At 39.4% G+C, this 18311-nt stretch overlaps 1 protein-coding gene across 1 annotated transcript in view; it reads left to right on the forward strand.

Annotated features, from left to right (window-relative positions):
- adamts16 (ADAM metallopeptidase with thrombospondin type 1 motif 16) overlaps positions 1 to 18311 on the forward strand; it is a 66356-nt gene that overhangs the window by 46339 nt on the left and 1706 nt on the right. The window contains exons 15-22 of the mRNA XM_023964549.1: positions 287 to 410; positions 582 to 826; positions 914 to 1055; positions 3927 to 4053; positions 13879 to 14083; positions 15663 to 15857; positions 15978 to 16034; positions 16139 to 16348. Of these exons, the coding sequence (XP_023820317.1) occupies positions 287 to 410; positions 582 to 826; positions 914 to 1055; positions 3927 to 4053; positions 13879 to 14083; positions 15663 to 15857; positions 15978 to 16034; positions 16139 to 16348 (1305 nt within the window). The remainder of the gene's footprint in view (positions 1 to 286; positions 411 to 581; positions 827 to 913; positions 1056 to 3926; positions 4054 to 13878; positions 14084 to 15662; positions 15858 to 15977; positions 16035 to 16138; positions 16349 to 18311) is intronic.

An 18311-nucleotide genomic window follows, 5' to 3' on the forward strand; every position in this document is an offset into this window, starting at 1 on the left:
ATACACTCTTCTTCGGACAGCATTTTTCGTCTTCTCCTGATTTACAGCAATTTGAATAAACAAATACTCAAACACAATTTTAAGCTTAATTTTCTTATCCTCCATCACCAGAAAAATGCCACAAGTTTATAATAAAATAATCAAAAACTCAATTTTTATCGGAGTGGGTCTTTAAGTCACCACTTCCAGAATAAACAGTGTTTATTACAAATTACATGTGATATGATCTCTTGTTGCAGTAAAAATCCAATTTGCCTAAAAATGTACGGATGGTTTTCATTCGCAGAGGGTGGGGTGTGACAGTGTTCTGGGCTCCACAGCTGTCCTGGATGCATGTGGTGTGTGCAAGGGTGACAACTCCACCTGCAAGATCTACAAGGGGCAGTACACAAAGCAGCATTTCACCAACCGTAAGTCATTTGAAAACAAATAAATACATAAAAATGAACCAATCAGTCAAAGGGAACAAACTTTCAAATGCAGCTTCCAAGTCTTGCAGCTTTCCAAGACTTGAAAAGGAAGTTGAGGACCACTGAGATGTTTTCAAGCATTTCAATCGTTTCAAAATGCTGTTTTTTCAGAGTATTATGGGGTGGTTACCATCCCAGCAGGAGCTCGGAGTATCCGTGTAATGGAACTGAACACTTCCAGCTCCTATCTGGCTGTCAGGGACAACCACAGACACTACTACCTTAACGGCCACTGGACAGTTGACTGGTCAGGCCGACACTCAATTGCTGGATCAATTTTCGAGTACAAGAGACCCTATAACAGGCCAGAGAGCCTCCTATCGGCCGGCCCTACAAATGAATCGCTAATTATAGAGGTGAGCAAACAGAAACAACCGTTCTGGGCCGGCAGTTCCTGTGCTCTTTTTACCTGACTGTATAGTAACATATGATTCCTCCTTTAGATATTGTTGCAGGGCTGGAATCCAGGTGTGCGCTGGGAATACACTCTGAGTAACACAGATGACAGACTGATGAAGAACCCGTCAAAACACAATTACTCATGGGCTGTTGTACAGTCCCTGTGCACAGTAACTTGTGCCGGAGGTACGTGTGAAAATGTATTTTTTTACCCCTTTGACTGACACAGTTCTGCAAACATGTGGAAAAAGACAGTTTTAAGCCATATGTGTTCCACCATAGATAAAGGAGACAGTCTGTAGATCGCTAGACAAGTATTTAACTCAGTCTGGCCTCTCTGACCTTTAATAAAGCCTCGAGTGGTGGCTTAAATGGAGAGAAGAGTGTCCCAATCATTACTAAGGGGACATTAAAGGCTCCTGTTTTGAAATCTCTGGACCTCCTCTTGTTCTGTTGGAGACCCTCCATTACATACACAAACACACAGCAAACATGCATCTCTGTGATCAGTGGCTGGGCCAACCAAAGGCCTGGCACAGTACACGGTTTGTTTGCTCATACACACTAATTATGACTAAATATGCACAGAAGCATTTGTGCGTGGGCTTGTTTTTGGGGTCATGAGTGGTAACAAGTCTGCCCTTTTACATATCTTACTGAGTCAAGGTTATAGTCCCTCACCTTGGTATACTGTTGCACACCACACTTTGTGTTTTGGTCAGAGTTTGTGAAAACGCTGTTCCTTTATTATAGTGTGCTACTTTCTAACTGACTATCATCGATGGAGATGCGCAGTTTGACCTTGCTTTGACCCCCAAAAACATCCCAAACCTGCATTAAAGTTTCACCTATATATATGGACTTTGTCCAAAGTCTTTTTTGTGAGTGTGTGTGTGTGCGTTTTTGCAGGGACTCTATCAAACCTGAAGCCACTGTGAACATGTTATGTGAATTGATGGTGATAGTTCAGGACAGAATCATAGATATGTTTAATGTATTTGACGACATAGTGTATTTTCATTACATGCGTGCTAAAAGAGGTGGGGTGCAAGAGCACACATGTTTTAATATCCACCAACTTTCTTTTCTTTCCTCTCAGGGGTGTTGTATTGTCAGTGTGAAACATATTGCTTTCAGGTTATTAAAATAATACCATATGCTCAAATACACACGCTAGGATTAGGAACAAATGTCACCTTCTTTCAGCCTTTTTTTGGTTCTGAAGTTGCTTATCAGAACACGAAATTCATGTAGAGCATAGAATTAAACGCACACAACCTTGGATGAACAAAATCGTTAAAGAAAAGGTAATCAATAAGAAAATAAAGCTAAAACACAGATTGACTATGACAACAACTGCGTAAAGTAAAATAATAATTGCAAAAAAAGATGCAATAGATTGTGCACTTGAAATTATTTTAGAGATGCATATTTTTTTAAACACAAAGGAGCCAAGTCTGGATCTCCCTGTGCCTGTCCCCAGCCTGGATAAAGTACAGGGTTGTGTCATGAAGGGCCTCCAGCGTAAAAAGTTTCTTGTGAAAGCTGTGGATATACCGAAAAGTGAACTTTTGTGAAACACTGATTTAGTATTGTTTAGTTAGAACAGTGATTTTCAACCAGTGTGGGAGATGGTCAGGTGTGCCACTGGAAATTGCCCTCATTAACTGATCTAAAAACATTTTCCATCTCCATATCAGCTCTTTGTTCATCCAAACAGGCCCTGATAAAACACTGAGAAGTTAGGAATATGAAAGATCGTAAAAGACTTTTTTCTTTGTGTGTATTTGATTCTATTAAAGACACTGATAAGAACGACGGTACCACGATTTAGCCGCTATAGCTGCTACAGCTGTATTAAGAAAATTCCCGCCCCTTTACCTGTCTCCACCAATCATTCTTAGAGGCTTAATCACACGTCATCAGTCTGACCGATCAGAAGTGGTTAAAGTCTTCACTTCCTTGTTCTGATTTAGCTCAGTTTCAACAAAAATACCAGCTAAAGCTCGTCTTTAGTGGTGCAGCTTTCCACAGAATCCGGCGTCAGACCGTAGAACAAATGAACAAAACAATGAAGCTCAGAGACACTAGTCTTTCTGCGTTTGGCGGATTATTGAACTACATCTTCCATTATGCATTGGTTAAAGTGACAGCGTCTCAGCGCACAATGAGTCGTCCTTGTTAAACGTCTTGAAACCACAACGAACACGCATCAAACAGTTTTAAAATCTTCTAACTTAACTTTTATTACATCTTTTAGAAAAAAAACAGCTGCAACTTCCAGCTTTTTCTGCCACAGTTATCACAAAAATGCATGTGAGATTGCAGAGGGGCTGTAGTGTAGATCAATACAGACTATGAGTTTTTCCTTTTTTTTTCTTTTACATTTTTAGATGCTGGTGTGCCGCGGGATTTTTGTCAAGGTTAAAGTGTGCCGTGGCTCAAAAAAGGTTGAAAAAAACTGAGTTAGACTTTCTGCAGGCCCTTTTGAAATGATTAGAACTTTATAAACTTCGTTCGACTTTTAATAAATCCACAACTTCAGTTATGAAAAGCATTATTGTAAAATATGAATAAATATTGAAAAATTACTAAAAACATATTTTGGTTACAACAAACAAATTTGGCTATCAATCTCCTGACATATTAACATCAACCATATAATTTCTTATAATAATTACCTGAAGAACAAACAATTTAATTCAATCATCCCAGTGGATATAATAATAAAACAAAAAATGGTCGAGTGAAAATATAATACCAAGAATTCCAGCATATTTTTAATAATATAGATTTGCTTATATTCATGTATCCAGACGATCCAAATATTTTAGCAGCCCAACTGATAAACCTTTATTGAGTTCAATGAACATGACGAATTGGAAACACAATGACCAAATAACAAGGAAGTCTTAATTTTCCAATCCATCTAACCTAAAAAGCCTTCACAGACCAGACAGTTATATTAAACTGTCGAATTCAAAGAGAGAATATCTTCATATAATGTACAAATAACTCATAAAACTGATATAACTTTGCGATCTCTAAACGTTACAGGGCGAATGAGCACCAATGCATCATGCTACAAAGACATGAGAGTACAGGTGAACACATCATACTGCAATCCCAAAATGAAGCCAGCCACTGGAGTGATGCCTTGCAACACCCAACCATGTCCTCACAGGTCAGAGCTTTTTTTTACTTTTTTAATATTCAGCATATTTTAACTTTCTTTTAGTTTGTTTAAAAATTTTTACTGTTAGGTTTTAATTTTGACTTGTTTAATATTATTTAAGATTATGAACCTGTTTCACTTATTGCAGTAAAATTAAAATAGTCATTTAGGCCTTAAATTGCGTATGGTAAGTTTTTATATAATCCATTTTAGCTTCATCAAGCTTTGTTTTAATTCACCCTTTCCTATCTGTTATTTGCCTGCCACATCTACACATCTGCTCCATAATTTCTCGAGTGAAATCAAAAGAGCTATTTCTTGGTGAAATACATTATTCCAATTTTCTCCCATGGTCTCCTCTCAGTCAAACAAATGGAAGAAGTTGTGTAGACTAGATTTCCCAACCTTAACTAGTTTCTTGAAGCACCTGCTTTGTGATTACACAATGTTCTGGCCAAAAACTGCATGTAAGACATGTAAAGAGAGAAATTTCCGAAGGATGCTCGTGTCTTCGTCTTGTTCAGCGTCATACCTCATCAACTGTTAGGGAGAGTCAGCTTCTGCTTTTGCTTAAAACAGCAAGCCAAGTACTTTGTAAATATTTGCACGTGAAACACTCATTAAGCGGATGAAACTTTGCAAGGAAACACAATTTCTTTGGGGGTTTCTCATTTTGGTGAAGAAGCAAATGTAAAATGTCAAAATTGTCAATCAGACTAAAGATTCCTCTGAAATGGAAGACAATGACTGATGGAAAAAAAGTGGGACCAGGACCGAATATTGATTGTGGTGCAGCAGGCAGTGATTTCAACAAAGCCCTTTTGGCAAGATCCCTCTGTATTCATCCCTAGCATGCCCAAGAGTATTAAAGACGAGTCAAATGTTGTTTAAAGCTGCATAAATCTTAGAGACTAGACCTTTCACAGACAGTCACAACATGAATGAACACTGATTTTTTTTTCACCATTTTTCTGCTGTGCTAAATAGTTGGAATTAATGGGAAGCACCATTCCAAATGGGGTTCATACTGATTATTTTTGTTGCTGTCCAAACTCAATATCTGTATATACAGTTCTTGAAATATGTGCATAACTTTGCAAAGTGGACTAAAGATGGATTGACATTTTACAGGTTACGCTAATAAATACAATTCTAAACAGGTTATTGGCAGCAGAACTAAAATACCAGTCAAATCTTTGCAGGAACCGAAAGGGGTGCAGTATGTCATTTGTAAAACAGCTGTTTCTGTGGTATTATGTCCCCTGAGGGTATTCGTTGCTGGGGTAATAATTTCTAAGACATGACGCAGACATGATCTCTTGATCCACACTCCTCACACAAGAGGTTAACAGTGCAGCATTTGGTCAGTATGAAAGATGGTTGGATCTCTAAAATATAGCATCATTTTTTATAAGTGCTTTCTCTTGGTCACAGAGAAAAGCCGCTTTCATCACAGACTTTCTTATAGACAAACTGCAGTGTGTGCTCACGGTCATACCCAACTGTATGGTCATGGTTTGGAGTTTTAAAGTAATCCAAGATGCATGACCGCACAGGAAAGATGTTTATTCCTTAGAAAAAAAACAGGAAACCTCCATCTATAGTAATTTTCTCCTATGCTAAATAAAAGCTATATAAAAAGCTGGATAGGCTCCTGTGCGAATCAGTGAAAGCTGATTTGCTGTGATGACACTGTTGTGCTGAAAGGTGAACAGTAATGCTAAATGAAAGACATACCAATAAAACCAAGGAATGCTCTCCAAAGTCCATTTGTTAGATATTGGTTTTTCTATTTTAGAAAAAAACTCTTTTCCATGTGGTTGGTTGGATATCCATTCATCGATTCAAAATAATGTTTTGTTTTTACCAGATTGTGGACTTCTCTCATCCAACTGTGGGCGGCAGACATGTGCTGGTAAACAGTAGAAAAAGAAAAAGAAGAAGCCCCTCCCTGCTTGTTCCGTTTGAACAGAATGAACTGGAATGCGCATCACATGCCCAATGTGTCCATAGCTTCAGAAGATGCTAGTCTATCAAGGGGTTGACCAGCAATATTGTGTAAAAGCAATATTTAGACAAATTGGCGGCTGCTGTTGAAGTCTCAGCTAGCTTTGCATTGAATGTGTGAATCCTTGCCTAAACCCCTTATAATGATTCTTAATAGCAGACAAATTTCTGAAAATAAGGGGACACTGTTAGCAGTTTTGTATGGTATATGAACAAATAGGGACTCGTGATGGTTTAGTCCACTCAATGTAGTGTACAAACCAGCTATTAAGATTTAAAAAAAGTCAACATAAAACTTTAACAACTCTCATTACAACACATTAGAAAGTCTGTTGTCAGTTGTTGCATGGCTTCTAACAGCTTTTGCATTTAATAGGGATCTCGAGGGTTCGGAGTCACTTTCGATGTTTTGTGATCACGCTTGTCATTCATAGAAAATTAAATAAAAACGAAACGAAATACTCAGAAACTAATAAAGAGTTCAGGAGGAAAAAAACACAGGTGTCGGGAGTGAGAAATCAGGTCAATTTCTATCGTATATGCATTCCTCATGCGTGGTCCGTTGCCAAGAACTGCATGGTCTGCCACCAGCTGCTTTTTAACAGGCAGGAAAAAACTCCCGCAGTGTCCGGTTACTTGGCGCTTACTTCCACCCAGGCTTTTTACCCTCCAAACTGTTCCATTCAAAGTGCATCTTATTGCAAAGTCTTTTGCATCCAACAACAAGAACTTTAACCTCTGATACGTGCACAGACTTGACCATTTTTTCGCTGCTTCTTTTTTTTTTTTCTTTTTTTGTGTAGGAGATATTCTCTCTCTTGGTGCATTGTGAATATAAGTGACAGCAACACCTGCTCGAAAAAAAAAAAAAAAAAACTGAGAAAGTTTCTCAGGATAAAACATTTTCTAAAGTTCTATGAAATCATAGAATCCCAGTTATATGTAGCATTTATAGCTTGTTTTATAGCAACCAACAGATGTTTAGAAGGGGATTTCTTCTCTTCAAAGTCATGTCACAGCTGATTTTTTTTTTTTTTTCCATCTTACTCAGTGTGTCTATTTTTCCATTCGGGAACATGTATCCTAGGAAATTGCTGGATAATGACAGACTACTCTTATATTCAGTGTCAAAAAAGATTACATTAAGTGGTGATCATACTGACAGGAAATGTACATATTAGATACTCAAAAATGAAGCTCAGGGTACCCAAAGTTTTATTGGGTCAGACATTTAAGTCAAAACAGACTGTGATTCATTGCGTCATCATTTGTACTAATGTGAGTTTTATTATGTAACCATTGACACTTCTGTTTTCATGGTCCTATGAGCATAGTGCACCTCTGCCAATTGCACTGATGAGTTGAACTTGTTTACTTTGGATTAAAAAGGCCCTGTTTTGCTGGTTTAAACTGGACTTGCACACTATAGTCATCCAAACACCTGTATTTGTTAGTAATTAGTGTTACTTAGGATTCTAACACCATAAAAACATTGAGGTAATTTGTAAGCTAAATATTTATTTATTTTTGCAATAGAAGTTAGTTGTTTTACTCACTGAAGAATTCCCTAAGCTAGCAATGGAAATATATTGGAAAAATTAACACCTGTTTTATTAATGATTAAATTATGATATACATATTGTTGTTCGAAACATGATGCCAATGTTAGCTTCTTCATTCACGTATACCTAAAGCTCACATATTTTTACTCAACAAACCACTCTCACACTTTTGCCTGTTGCTCTGTTATGAAGGGAGGCTTCCTTGTTTAAGGTTGTATTCAGACTGGACACTTTTGTTTCGCTTAAAGAGAATCAGAGTTTGTTTCCCCAATAATCCGGAACAAGTCTCCAGTCTGAATACACACAAGCGAATCCTGGTTCAGAACCAGGAACCGCTCTCTGACTATTCTTTCGAGGTGGTCTCGATTCGTTCCCAAGCTTCGTTTCACTCTGAGTTTCCTCGATCTGAACCAAAACGGCCACTGTAGTCGTTCATTATGGGATGTAAACAGACAGCGAGGAACAATGAAACACCAACTCATTAAGATATGAATGGAGGAATGCAGCTCAGTAAAACTTTTATCGTGAGACACATTGTTTCTCACACTGTTTTCCCGACAACTATATGTTATAGAGACCTTTATAGCCGTCGCCTCCTCTGTAACCATCTTGCAACATGACTCTGCTGTACCAAAGTGCCAAAAGTAAGTGTTGTACCTGATGTTGATACAGGCTTTTAAAATTGGCGAGCAAGGTTTGAATCAGTGAACTATCTCAACGAGGATTGCAAAGCGTTGGACTTCCATTATTCTTTCTCCTGTTGCTTTATCCTGACCTTCCTGGCCAATGACTGAAGAGATCTTTAGTCACATGGTTTTGTTTACAAGCTTTGGTTCAAAACATAAAAGTTTGCTTGAATGCAGTCTAAAAACAGACCAAAAAGCAAGGTTCAGGACTCGCTCCAGACCATAATAAGCGGACTGGGTCAGGACCAATGGAATTTTCCAGTCTGAGTACACCCTTGAACGACACTCAAGGGTAATAAAGGGTGAAAAAGATGAGATTTAGGAGTATCGAATGGGTTTTTCATTTTTTCAAGCTCCCCAAACCTGCGTACTGCTCAAGGAGCTCGTAAGTGCTTTTCAAGTGATGAGTACAGGCTCACTGCATGCAGCCTGACTGTTAGAAAATAAGAAATTAGACAATCAGAGCATAGTTTGTGTGGGCATATGGACACTGGCGTTTCATGTGCCCATGCCATGTGTGCAGTGTCAAGGCCAAGCATTTTTCTAATGACTAAAGTGTGTGTAAAAACACATTACGACTTCATCACTAACACAAGTGTGTGCATCTTATATTAACCTTGCAGATATTTACCACACACATGGCAATCACAAGTTCCATTTTTGTTTCCTTATCCTGACGTCCCTTAAAGTGGCTGCATGAGCCTCAACGGAACCACAAAACAAACCTGTTCACCCTTCAAGATGCGGCCACACCAGTACATGAACCCTCCAGAGCCAAAATCTGGCAACCCCCATACAGTTCAACCCCTTATACAGGTCCATGTGACTATGGCTTTGTATGATGCACCTTAAAAATATCTACACTCAACTGTGCAAAAAGTCCCCATTTGGTGCAGAATTGTCTTATCTTGCAGTTTTCACCAAACGAAAATGACAGTTATTTTCAAACCGCAGTTTTTTACTGGCAGCGTAGCCAGGGTTATTCAACTCGCAAACACGTCCTGACATCAGAATTTCCTAAAATCATGATTAAATGGCATAAGCATGTTGTGTTTCTCTGCTGTGCATATTGATGATGATTTAGTAAGATCTGCTGTTATGTTAAAAGCAACTTGAGAAAATAAGTCTGAAAAGGTCTGGTTTGTGTTTCTATTTGTTATACAGAAGCACATGTGAGGTTTTCCATTCTCCTTTCACTCATCCCCATATAGGCACTGCTGTTAGACCCCCAGCTGATGTGTCCATTATCTGAGTGGCTTTAGTCACAGTTGTGAACACTTCCCTAATGGTTCAGACCCTTTTGATGCAGAGTCTGTTTTTTTCCCCCCTCTTTGACCTGTCCTGCTGCACACACACACACATGCAGCACCCCCTCTGCCATTAGACACACAGTAGCCACCAAAGGATTACTGTCATTTAGCCTAAGTCGTGCTCAAGTAGCATTCTTCCCATCTCTCAGCAGTTATTTGTTGTTTGGTGACCCGCGCTCCTTTAGTCTTAAGACAAAGACACACTGCCTGCAGCTGCAATTTTACTCTTCACAAGTCGCACTGTGTGGGTAAAGGAATTACAGCGACTCCAAACGCTTTACGTTCGACACAACTTGTGGGTTCACAAAATAACCCCAACGAGTTTGCACCATTGTGATAGCGCCCTCTTTGTGGTGTGTACCCTGTCACTAAGATGGTAGCTGGGATAGGCTCCAGCTACCCCTGTCACCCTATTAAAGCAAATAAAGCTAATGGATGGATGAATGATGGATTTAAAAAGCACATTCTGCCAGGATCATTGCGCCCTCAAAGACTGCTCCATCAAATTGAGGTAATCTGATGCCAAACAGCCACTGCTGCATGGCAGAACAGGCCCCATGTCTGCCTTTAGCCCCATCCTGACTGCTTTACGACCATGGCGCAACGTGTCCTAGGTAACCACTATGATGGACTAGAATGACTCTTGTACGCTGCAGCCATAGTCTTTAAACTTGCAGCCATCTCATATTTAGGGAATCTATATGCCCCCTTTCCTCTTTTCTCGACTGCTAACAGCACAAACACACAGTTCATCTTAGTCTTTACTTGTGTAAATGTGTGTTTTTACTGACTTTGGAGAGCAGTGATAGTGCCCACAAAGTAATCCCTCAGCAGTTTACAACGCTGTCTTAGAGTCTGTTTTCTTTATTATCTGCAGCTTTCACTGCTTAGCTGTGCCTTGCATGCTTGCCTGTTTATGTGCAGTGTTGTCATGTAAACTGAAGTGTTGCCCGTGTCGAGACTCATTTAAGGTCTTAAGATGCTTCTATCCAGGGAGAAGGATTTGAACAGATATTTTGGATCAAGGATTGTCCTCCTTTTTAGCAAACGTAAAAGACCACACAGATACAAAAACCATCAGCCTACTTTTACATATATTTAGTTTATAGTTTATAGTGTTAAGTATAAAACTACTTAATTTTGAAGGGATTTATTTATCGCATCAGAAAAATAACTACAATAGCTTCCGCCAAAGGTTTGAAAAACAAGCTTTGACCATTAATTGAAAAAAAATCCTGGTCGAAAAAGGTATGCACATAAAAAATGCCACACAAGACTTGAATTACTCATTTACACAGTTGCATAACTTTTTTCTGATTGAACATTGTTTAAATATTGACTGAGTTTTCTTTGTGTATCTGCTTTGGTTTGTCTTAAGAGCAGTTTACACAAGTTTTAAAAAAGTGCATTTCGTTTGCAGTTTGCCCCCCCCCCACTCATAAACTGCGAGCTGAGATTAAACATTTGCTGGTCCAACCACAGCTTGCATGCTTGACTAGATCTGCAGACTGTGGTCCTCCATCCATCCACCCATTCCGTGCTTTTCCAAGGCCATGCAGTTCTGTCATCTTTTTGCTGTGTCTGCACCCCACTTGCCCCACAAACAAGCATCACATCATGGAAAAGGGTTCTAACGCTGATCCGCAATTATTGCATGACATCATCCGACCTGAACGTGTGGATGCACATCGCAGTTTGTAAGGAACAAAACTGACACTGACCCACTGTGGCATTAAGACACACCAGTCAGAGTTTATTTAATCCCACAGATGGCTGTTTATTTGGTGACATATGACACACTGTCTGCGGGACACCTGACCTTCGTGCTTCAGACGGTCTGATGCTTACTTAGCTTTCTTTTTCAGAAAGACTTTACATGCTATGTTTGCTATGTAAAGCTAATATCCATTCCTCTGACATGAGTTTCTGTCATAAATCCACATGATGATTGTTTAATTTAGGAAATCTCTCACTATTTTGATGTTTTTAACATGTTCTTGTAGCATTTGTCTTATGATGGAGGACATATATTAAGAATATTTTGATTAAATTTAAGCTTTTAAGTATTTCTCTATCCAAAGTGTGGTGAATCAGGACAGGATGTAAAATGCTGTTGGAAAAAAAACTAGTTACTGCATACAAACTACAAAGAGCAGGCTGCAAGCTCCCTGCTCTGCTCCATTCTAATGGATCAACTTGCAAACAAATAGATGCAAGTTCGTCTTCATTTTCCTCGTCTGAGCTGGCATCTGGCCCAAAACAGCTGGAAAGCTCCTATATTGATCGCCATTTTTGTTGCATTGATAATGTTAGGTTGAGGTTGTGTGGTGCTGTAAGCTTGTGGAAGAGAGTTTGAAAAGATAGATGATGGGAAATGGGGGCATGCTTACTCCTCGCCAACAGTCCCACCCACAACACAGAGGTGTGAACTCCTGCCACTCTATATACATCTACAATGTATATATTCATATATATTGAGATGATTTGTCAATCATCATCAATTATATAATAAACTTTTATATACATAAAAACAATATATTTAATAGAGGATTTTCCATTTCAGTCTTTTGGCCACAGGAAAACATTCACACATGCACACACACATTCACACGCCTCAGCTGCTTAACACTGGTGCCATCCTATTACCATCAGGGGCAATATGTGGCTCAGTGTCTTGCCCAAGGACACTTTGACACGTGGGCGGGCAGGGTGGGAACTGAGCCTGCAATCAGAGGTCAGCCACTCTACCTCTGCACCATGGCTGCCCCCCTTTCTACCATTTGTCAAAGAGTTTAGTTCTGACTCCTCTTTTTCTTTTCCTTTTTTTCCTTATACTGGCATATTTACAATGCGTGACTTTCTTGCTAGGGTGTTATGACTTTGGCTAGAGGTAAAAATCAAAAGGCTTTGGAGATATAGTAGACATTTTATTTTAATTCCGATATTTATTTACTTTGAGAGTTCAGAAAGTGATACAAGTGCTGTAAGAAAGCCAAAAGCATATGTCATGATACATATTGATAAGATGTCATAATATAGCCAGCAGGTGGATGTTATTCAGTATAAAACATTGTTTAAAAAAAACTGTTTACTTCAGGGTTGCAGATTGTTCTTGTTTTTTTTTTTTCTTGCTTTTGGCAAATTATGTTCATCAAAACAAGGATTGCCTAGACATTTTAAAGCTTTTTTCTCTTTCTATTTATCCTAAACTGCAAAAGCGTGTCCTATTTGAAATCCTTTAGTGGATCAGGTTTTGTGTTCTTATAGTTTCACCACAGTTTTGGACTGTTTGTGGTGGATTGTCACAGGCTGTGCGGGTGAACTTAGGGAGAGGATGACAGAATGTGTTTGATGAGGGATTAAGCTGCCTCCATCGTGAGTTACAGGTCAGTAACTAATACAACAGGATTTTAAAGAAGTTGGAAAGCTCAGGATTGGCTGATTCCTTACACTCTGAGGTAAAATGTTGAAAAAGAAAGCCAGAAGAAAACAAACTCTCCCATACAGAGGTATTAAGGGGGCTCAATATGTATTAAATTTTTATTCAAACTTTTTATTTTTTTCATTTTTTTCTGAGTTGATTGTTTAACGTGTTCGGTACAAATGGAGGTCATTTTGACATAAAGATGCAGCCCTGTTTAGTTTTACTGGTAATAAGGATTGAGTTAGGAAAAACAGAGGTAAGAAGGGGGCTTGACTTTCTTCTTTTTTTTCTTTCTTTTTTTTAAATGGGGTTTAAGTTACAGTTTCAGCTGTTCTGGCTTGCTAGTCACCCACAAGCAGATGTCTAGCATTCTGTGGAGTGAGGCCTGCTACACATGATGTCAGGAATACATGAAGAATGCTATTTAGAATAAAGCTGAGTAAGTTTATCTGAAAAGCCAAACAAGCGCCGAGGAGGGTAATTAGGCTGCGAATAGAAACATAACTGCCTGAGTGAACAAATGAACCGATGGCAGAGAGGGGAAACAGGAATGTATACATGCATTATGTTGATTTCACCTGGGAACTTAAAAAAACCAAAACAAAGCACAGGTAAAGCCAAAAAGAAAAGGGAAAAGCTGACATTAAGAATTTCTCATTTCAATCTAAAAAGATGAGGCGCAAAGAATCAAACATCCATACAGATTAATGGACCAGGAGCCTCCAGCAGCTGATATCACTGTACAGTCACCGTGTCACTATTCAGGACGTCCTTCCGACTTGTCTGCATGAGTGATGGAGAAGCTGGGCATGTTTACTCAGTGGGCCTGTGTTGTGTTGTCCCAGCTGGTCTGTGGGAGAGTGGGGGGTGTGCAGCCGGAGCTGTGGAGGAGGGGAACAGACGCGGCAGGTCCAGTGCGTACAGAGAACCAACCAGAACAATGTGGACGCCCGGGCCGACTCAGGCTGCGCTCAGCCCGCTCCTGTCAGGAGGCAGACTTGCAACACGCACAGCTGTCCCCCAGTTTGGAGCACTGGGCCGTGGTCGCAGGTAAGCATGCGAGGGGGCCCCTCGCTTGTGCAAGACTGGAATGATGTCAATGTATGTCTTTAGTAGCACAAAGGCGTGATCCACAACTCAATCAAAAATTCTCTGTGTAGCACATGCGGTCCAAAGAGCTCAACACATTGTGTTCTAATGAAACCCTGCTTTGATGCTTTTAACACATTTTATGACTGTGATCTCACTGGTTTTAAATCATGAATGTCCCCCTTTAAGACTTGAGCTGCTTGGTTCTCTCTTCAGTCCCCATGCTTTGTGTGCGGCCATTTTTATTTTTTTTGAATAAGGTTTTAACCAAAATCTTCCCAAAGGAAATGACACAGAAGGTGTACAGTTTACTTCCCCTCTGTTACAGTGTGGCACAGTGTAGAGTGTCACAGCCCTGTTATTATTGGAACTCGTAACCCTTTGAAGCACTTTCAAACATTCTGGCTCAGGCTTTACTCTAAGCTGTGAAGTCAAGTTAAGGAAAATGAAATGCTACGTTCACACAGAGCTTAGAATCGTGTGTTCAAGCAACCACTTTCAATGAGAAGTCTTTGTAAATGCATGGATATGCGCCTTTGGAGCTTTTTGCATGAAAACCCCTATGTTCACACATCACTATGCAAGTTTTTAAGTCTGTTTTCAGGCTCCATGCATGACCTTTGACCAATCAGGGACTCAGATTTGGTAGTGACATATGTGTAGAGTCCTTTTCAAAACATGGAAGTGCCAACCATTTAAAAACGGATCATGAAGGGGAAACTAATACTTGCTAAAAGCGTGTTCAAGAATGCCCGTTTAGTGTGTCCTTGAATGCGCCACACATTCCCGGTGTGTGGAGACTTACTTCTTCGAGTACTAATTTTCGTTTGTATTTAACCCTTTAACACCAGAGATGTCACAAGCGACACCTAGTTAATATACGCTCTTTGACAAACCATAACTCTTCAACCGTTAGTCAACCGTTAAATCTCACTTAATCAATGTGTGTCATCTGATTCTCCCGCAAAGAAAAGTGGCTTTTTTATATTGGCTTTGCAATGTTATCCCTTGTGCTATCTTAGATGACCCCACCCTTGCATTGACGTGTTCTCCCTACCATGACAAAGGTGGATAAAGGTGGAAAGATTTCATGTAATCCATGGACACCAATGACAATTACAAATCATTGAAGAAAAAAGGTTCAGAGCACTGTCTAGTGGGTCTAGATGACCCAACTCCCAATGTTAAAGTGCCTAGGATAGCACCAGGGTTAAACAACACCTTATGTTAGTAATGTACACCAAATGTATGTATGAGCATGTATACCAAAACAAGGCCACTTTAGAATCCACTGGAATTATGTTAATTGCGTAAATGGTTGGAGAGCTATGGTTGTCAAATGATGTTAAAATGTGTTAAAGGTTTAAAAGAAGCAGTTTGTGTTAAAATGTCACAGAAGCTGCACAAAAGTCCCATCTTTCAGTTGTATTGAAAATTGAGATGCTAATGTGGGTCTGTGATGTTATACTCTATAAAGAAAGAAAAGAAAAAAAAGATCTTGTGTCTCGTGTTTCTGTTGTTTCCTTTACCCCTTTGGCAGTGTTCCCATAAGTGTGGCAACGGTTTGAAAAAGAGGACTGTTCTGTGCGTGAGCCCCAAGGCAGACGCTCAGACTCGCACGCTGCCAGACAGCAAATGTGCCGGCCTGCAGAAACCCCCCAGTCAAGAACCCTGCTTTATCAAACGATGCCAGAAACAACGCAAGGTCCAGTGGTTTGTCTCCACGTGGCAAGAGGTAATTCAAAAGGAGTGACTAGAACTGGCAAGAGGGTATAAAATAAACCTAATCAAGGAATAGCTGTTGTACCAATCATTATGAGCTGAATCGTTTGTATCTTCTGATCTCAATGTTCAGTGTTCAGCAAAGTGTGGCCAAGGCTATCAGGCACGCTTCATCAAATGTGCAGAGAAGGTGTGTATTGGGATGTGCTGAGTTTCCTCAAATCAAAAAGCTTGTGTTTGGGCTGAATTCCATGGGTGCGGCTGACACTATAACATCATGCTTTTCTGCTGTAGGATACTGCAGGGAAATATAGAGAACTTCCTGCCAAGAAGTGCCACCATGTTCCCAAGCCCACGGTTGATCTCCAAAGGCCGTGCATCGTGGCTGAGTGTCGTTCCCACACAACCCCCGCTGTCCATCAGTGGGTGACCCCCCTACGCACCTATCCACCACAGCCCCTTCCTCATTCTCCACCAGAGTGGCAATCCTCTCCTTGGTCTCATGTAAGTTCTAGTAGGATTAACTAGGAGACGCTTGACACACCAATAAACGAAACCATCTTTGGACACTGGTCTGTTGCGTTCGCACTGAACAGAATTTCCGCCACCTCTCTTTTATTGCACAATAATGTGTCTAAAAATGTGTTCAGAAACTTGACGCTTGTTTTGCATGTGGGAAGAGCTACAGTCAATTCTGCTCAATGCATGGAAGACCTGGATGATGTTGAGAGATCAGGTTTATTGATTTTGGAGAGCTCCACAAAAGCACATCATTCAGAGAATCTCCCATCTACTGCGGGAATGAATGAATGAATGAATGCCGCTTTCAGCAGTAGATTTTCCGTGACTCCGTTTGACAACTTGCTGTCCTGCAACAGTCAAAGGAGGGGAAAACATAAGAACAAAATTAGAGGAACTTTTTATTATTATTGACTCAATGCAAATAAGAAAAATATTGCAATCAACAAACAATCAGCTTCTCCTCCATATTGGTTTTGGACTCCACCCACTGATTACATCATCAACACATCTTGGGGCAAAGCTAAGTTCCTGTTTGGTTAACACAACGCAAATTTGATTTTGATTTGATTTTGATTTTATTGATTTATTTCAAGCAATGTAGTCAAAGCAATAAAGAATTTACACATATTTATCAAACTCATTACAGAAATGATGAAATGCATAGATTAAAAAGACAGAAAACAAAACAAAAATGTCACTTAAATCATATATGCTTAATTAAAAACAGTGATAATTAACTGAGGTATAAGTAGAGTTTGATTTATTGCTTGAAAAGGAGTGGGAAGAAGCAAGCTTATATAATCCCACCCCTACTGAGTTCATTCATTTGATAGTTTAACAGTGTTTTTAAATCCGGTTCTGATCAGATAGATTCTCTTCAAGTAACAAAATCCAGTGCCTAGAAATGATTGATGATCTTCAGAAAACATTCATTCATGATTTCAGTAAACAGTAACGATACCGATATGTAATAATAATTGATTATCATTAGAACACATGATAACATCAAACTAGTAATTATTGCTACACATTGCAGATCAAGTAAATAAAATCAATAGCTTATTGATTGTAATTCAAACATTTCAGTAATCATTATTGCACATTACAATGTAACTCTCATTGGTTGTAATTAAAAGAGCTTTGATTATTTCACCACACTCAAGTTCACACATGGATTTGGAATTATTCAAACACCTGTTGATCCTTAAATCCTCTTTTCTTCATATCCTGTAATAAGAGTTTCTTTATACATTTTCTTGAATATTTGAATATTTTAACATTTTTTGAGCTCATTACTTAAACCGTTCCAAAGTTTAGTGCCACACACCGACACACAGAAACCTTTCTTTGTGGTTCTTATCAGTTTGATCTTGAAGTTCCTACATCCCCTCAGTCTGTAGCCTCCTTCATTTTCTAAGAACTGTTTTTGAATATTGAATGGTAACGATTTCCCACTGGCTCTGTATAAAAGTTGCGCAGTGTAAAAATCCACAAGGTCATACAGTTTTAAAAGTCTTGATTGATAAAATAGATAAATCTTTGCCAAAGTTAAGATACTTGAACTCTCGAAACATCACACCCCGCCTGATGCTCAAAACCTCTTATTGCATCTGTATCCTGACTTAACATTGAAACTGGAGGCCCCTGATGAGCGAATCCCATCTAGTGGGAACGTACTTTAAGGGCTCATTTGTGTTAAGGCTCATTTACATTGGTCCATCTGCCGTGCATTTTATGTTGCGTTGACACCCAAAAAGAGATTTTTCACTAAGCATCAGAATGTTTACATCAGCATGTCTGCATCTGACACGTGTCCCTCTGCAACGCGACGCAAAACAAACTTTACACAGTTCTATTTCCAGTCCAATGATATGTCCGTTTTGTGGCAACAAGCTGGAGAAAATGTTTTTCAAGGTTTCGAAATAAAAACCTCTGTTATACTTTG

The sequence above is a fragment of the Oryzias latipes genome, chromosome 16 (assembly GCF_002234675.1).
Source record: "Oryzias latipes chromosome 16, ASM223467v1".
NCBI classification, from domain to species: Eukaryota; Metazoa; Chordata; class Actinopteri; order Beloniformes; family Adrianichthyidae; genus Oryzias; species Oryzias latipes.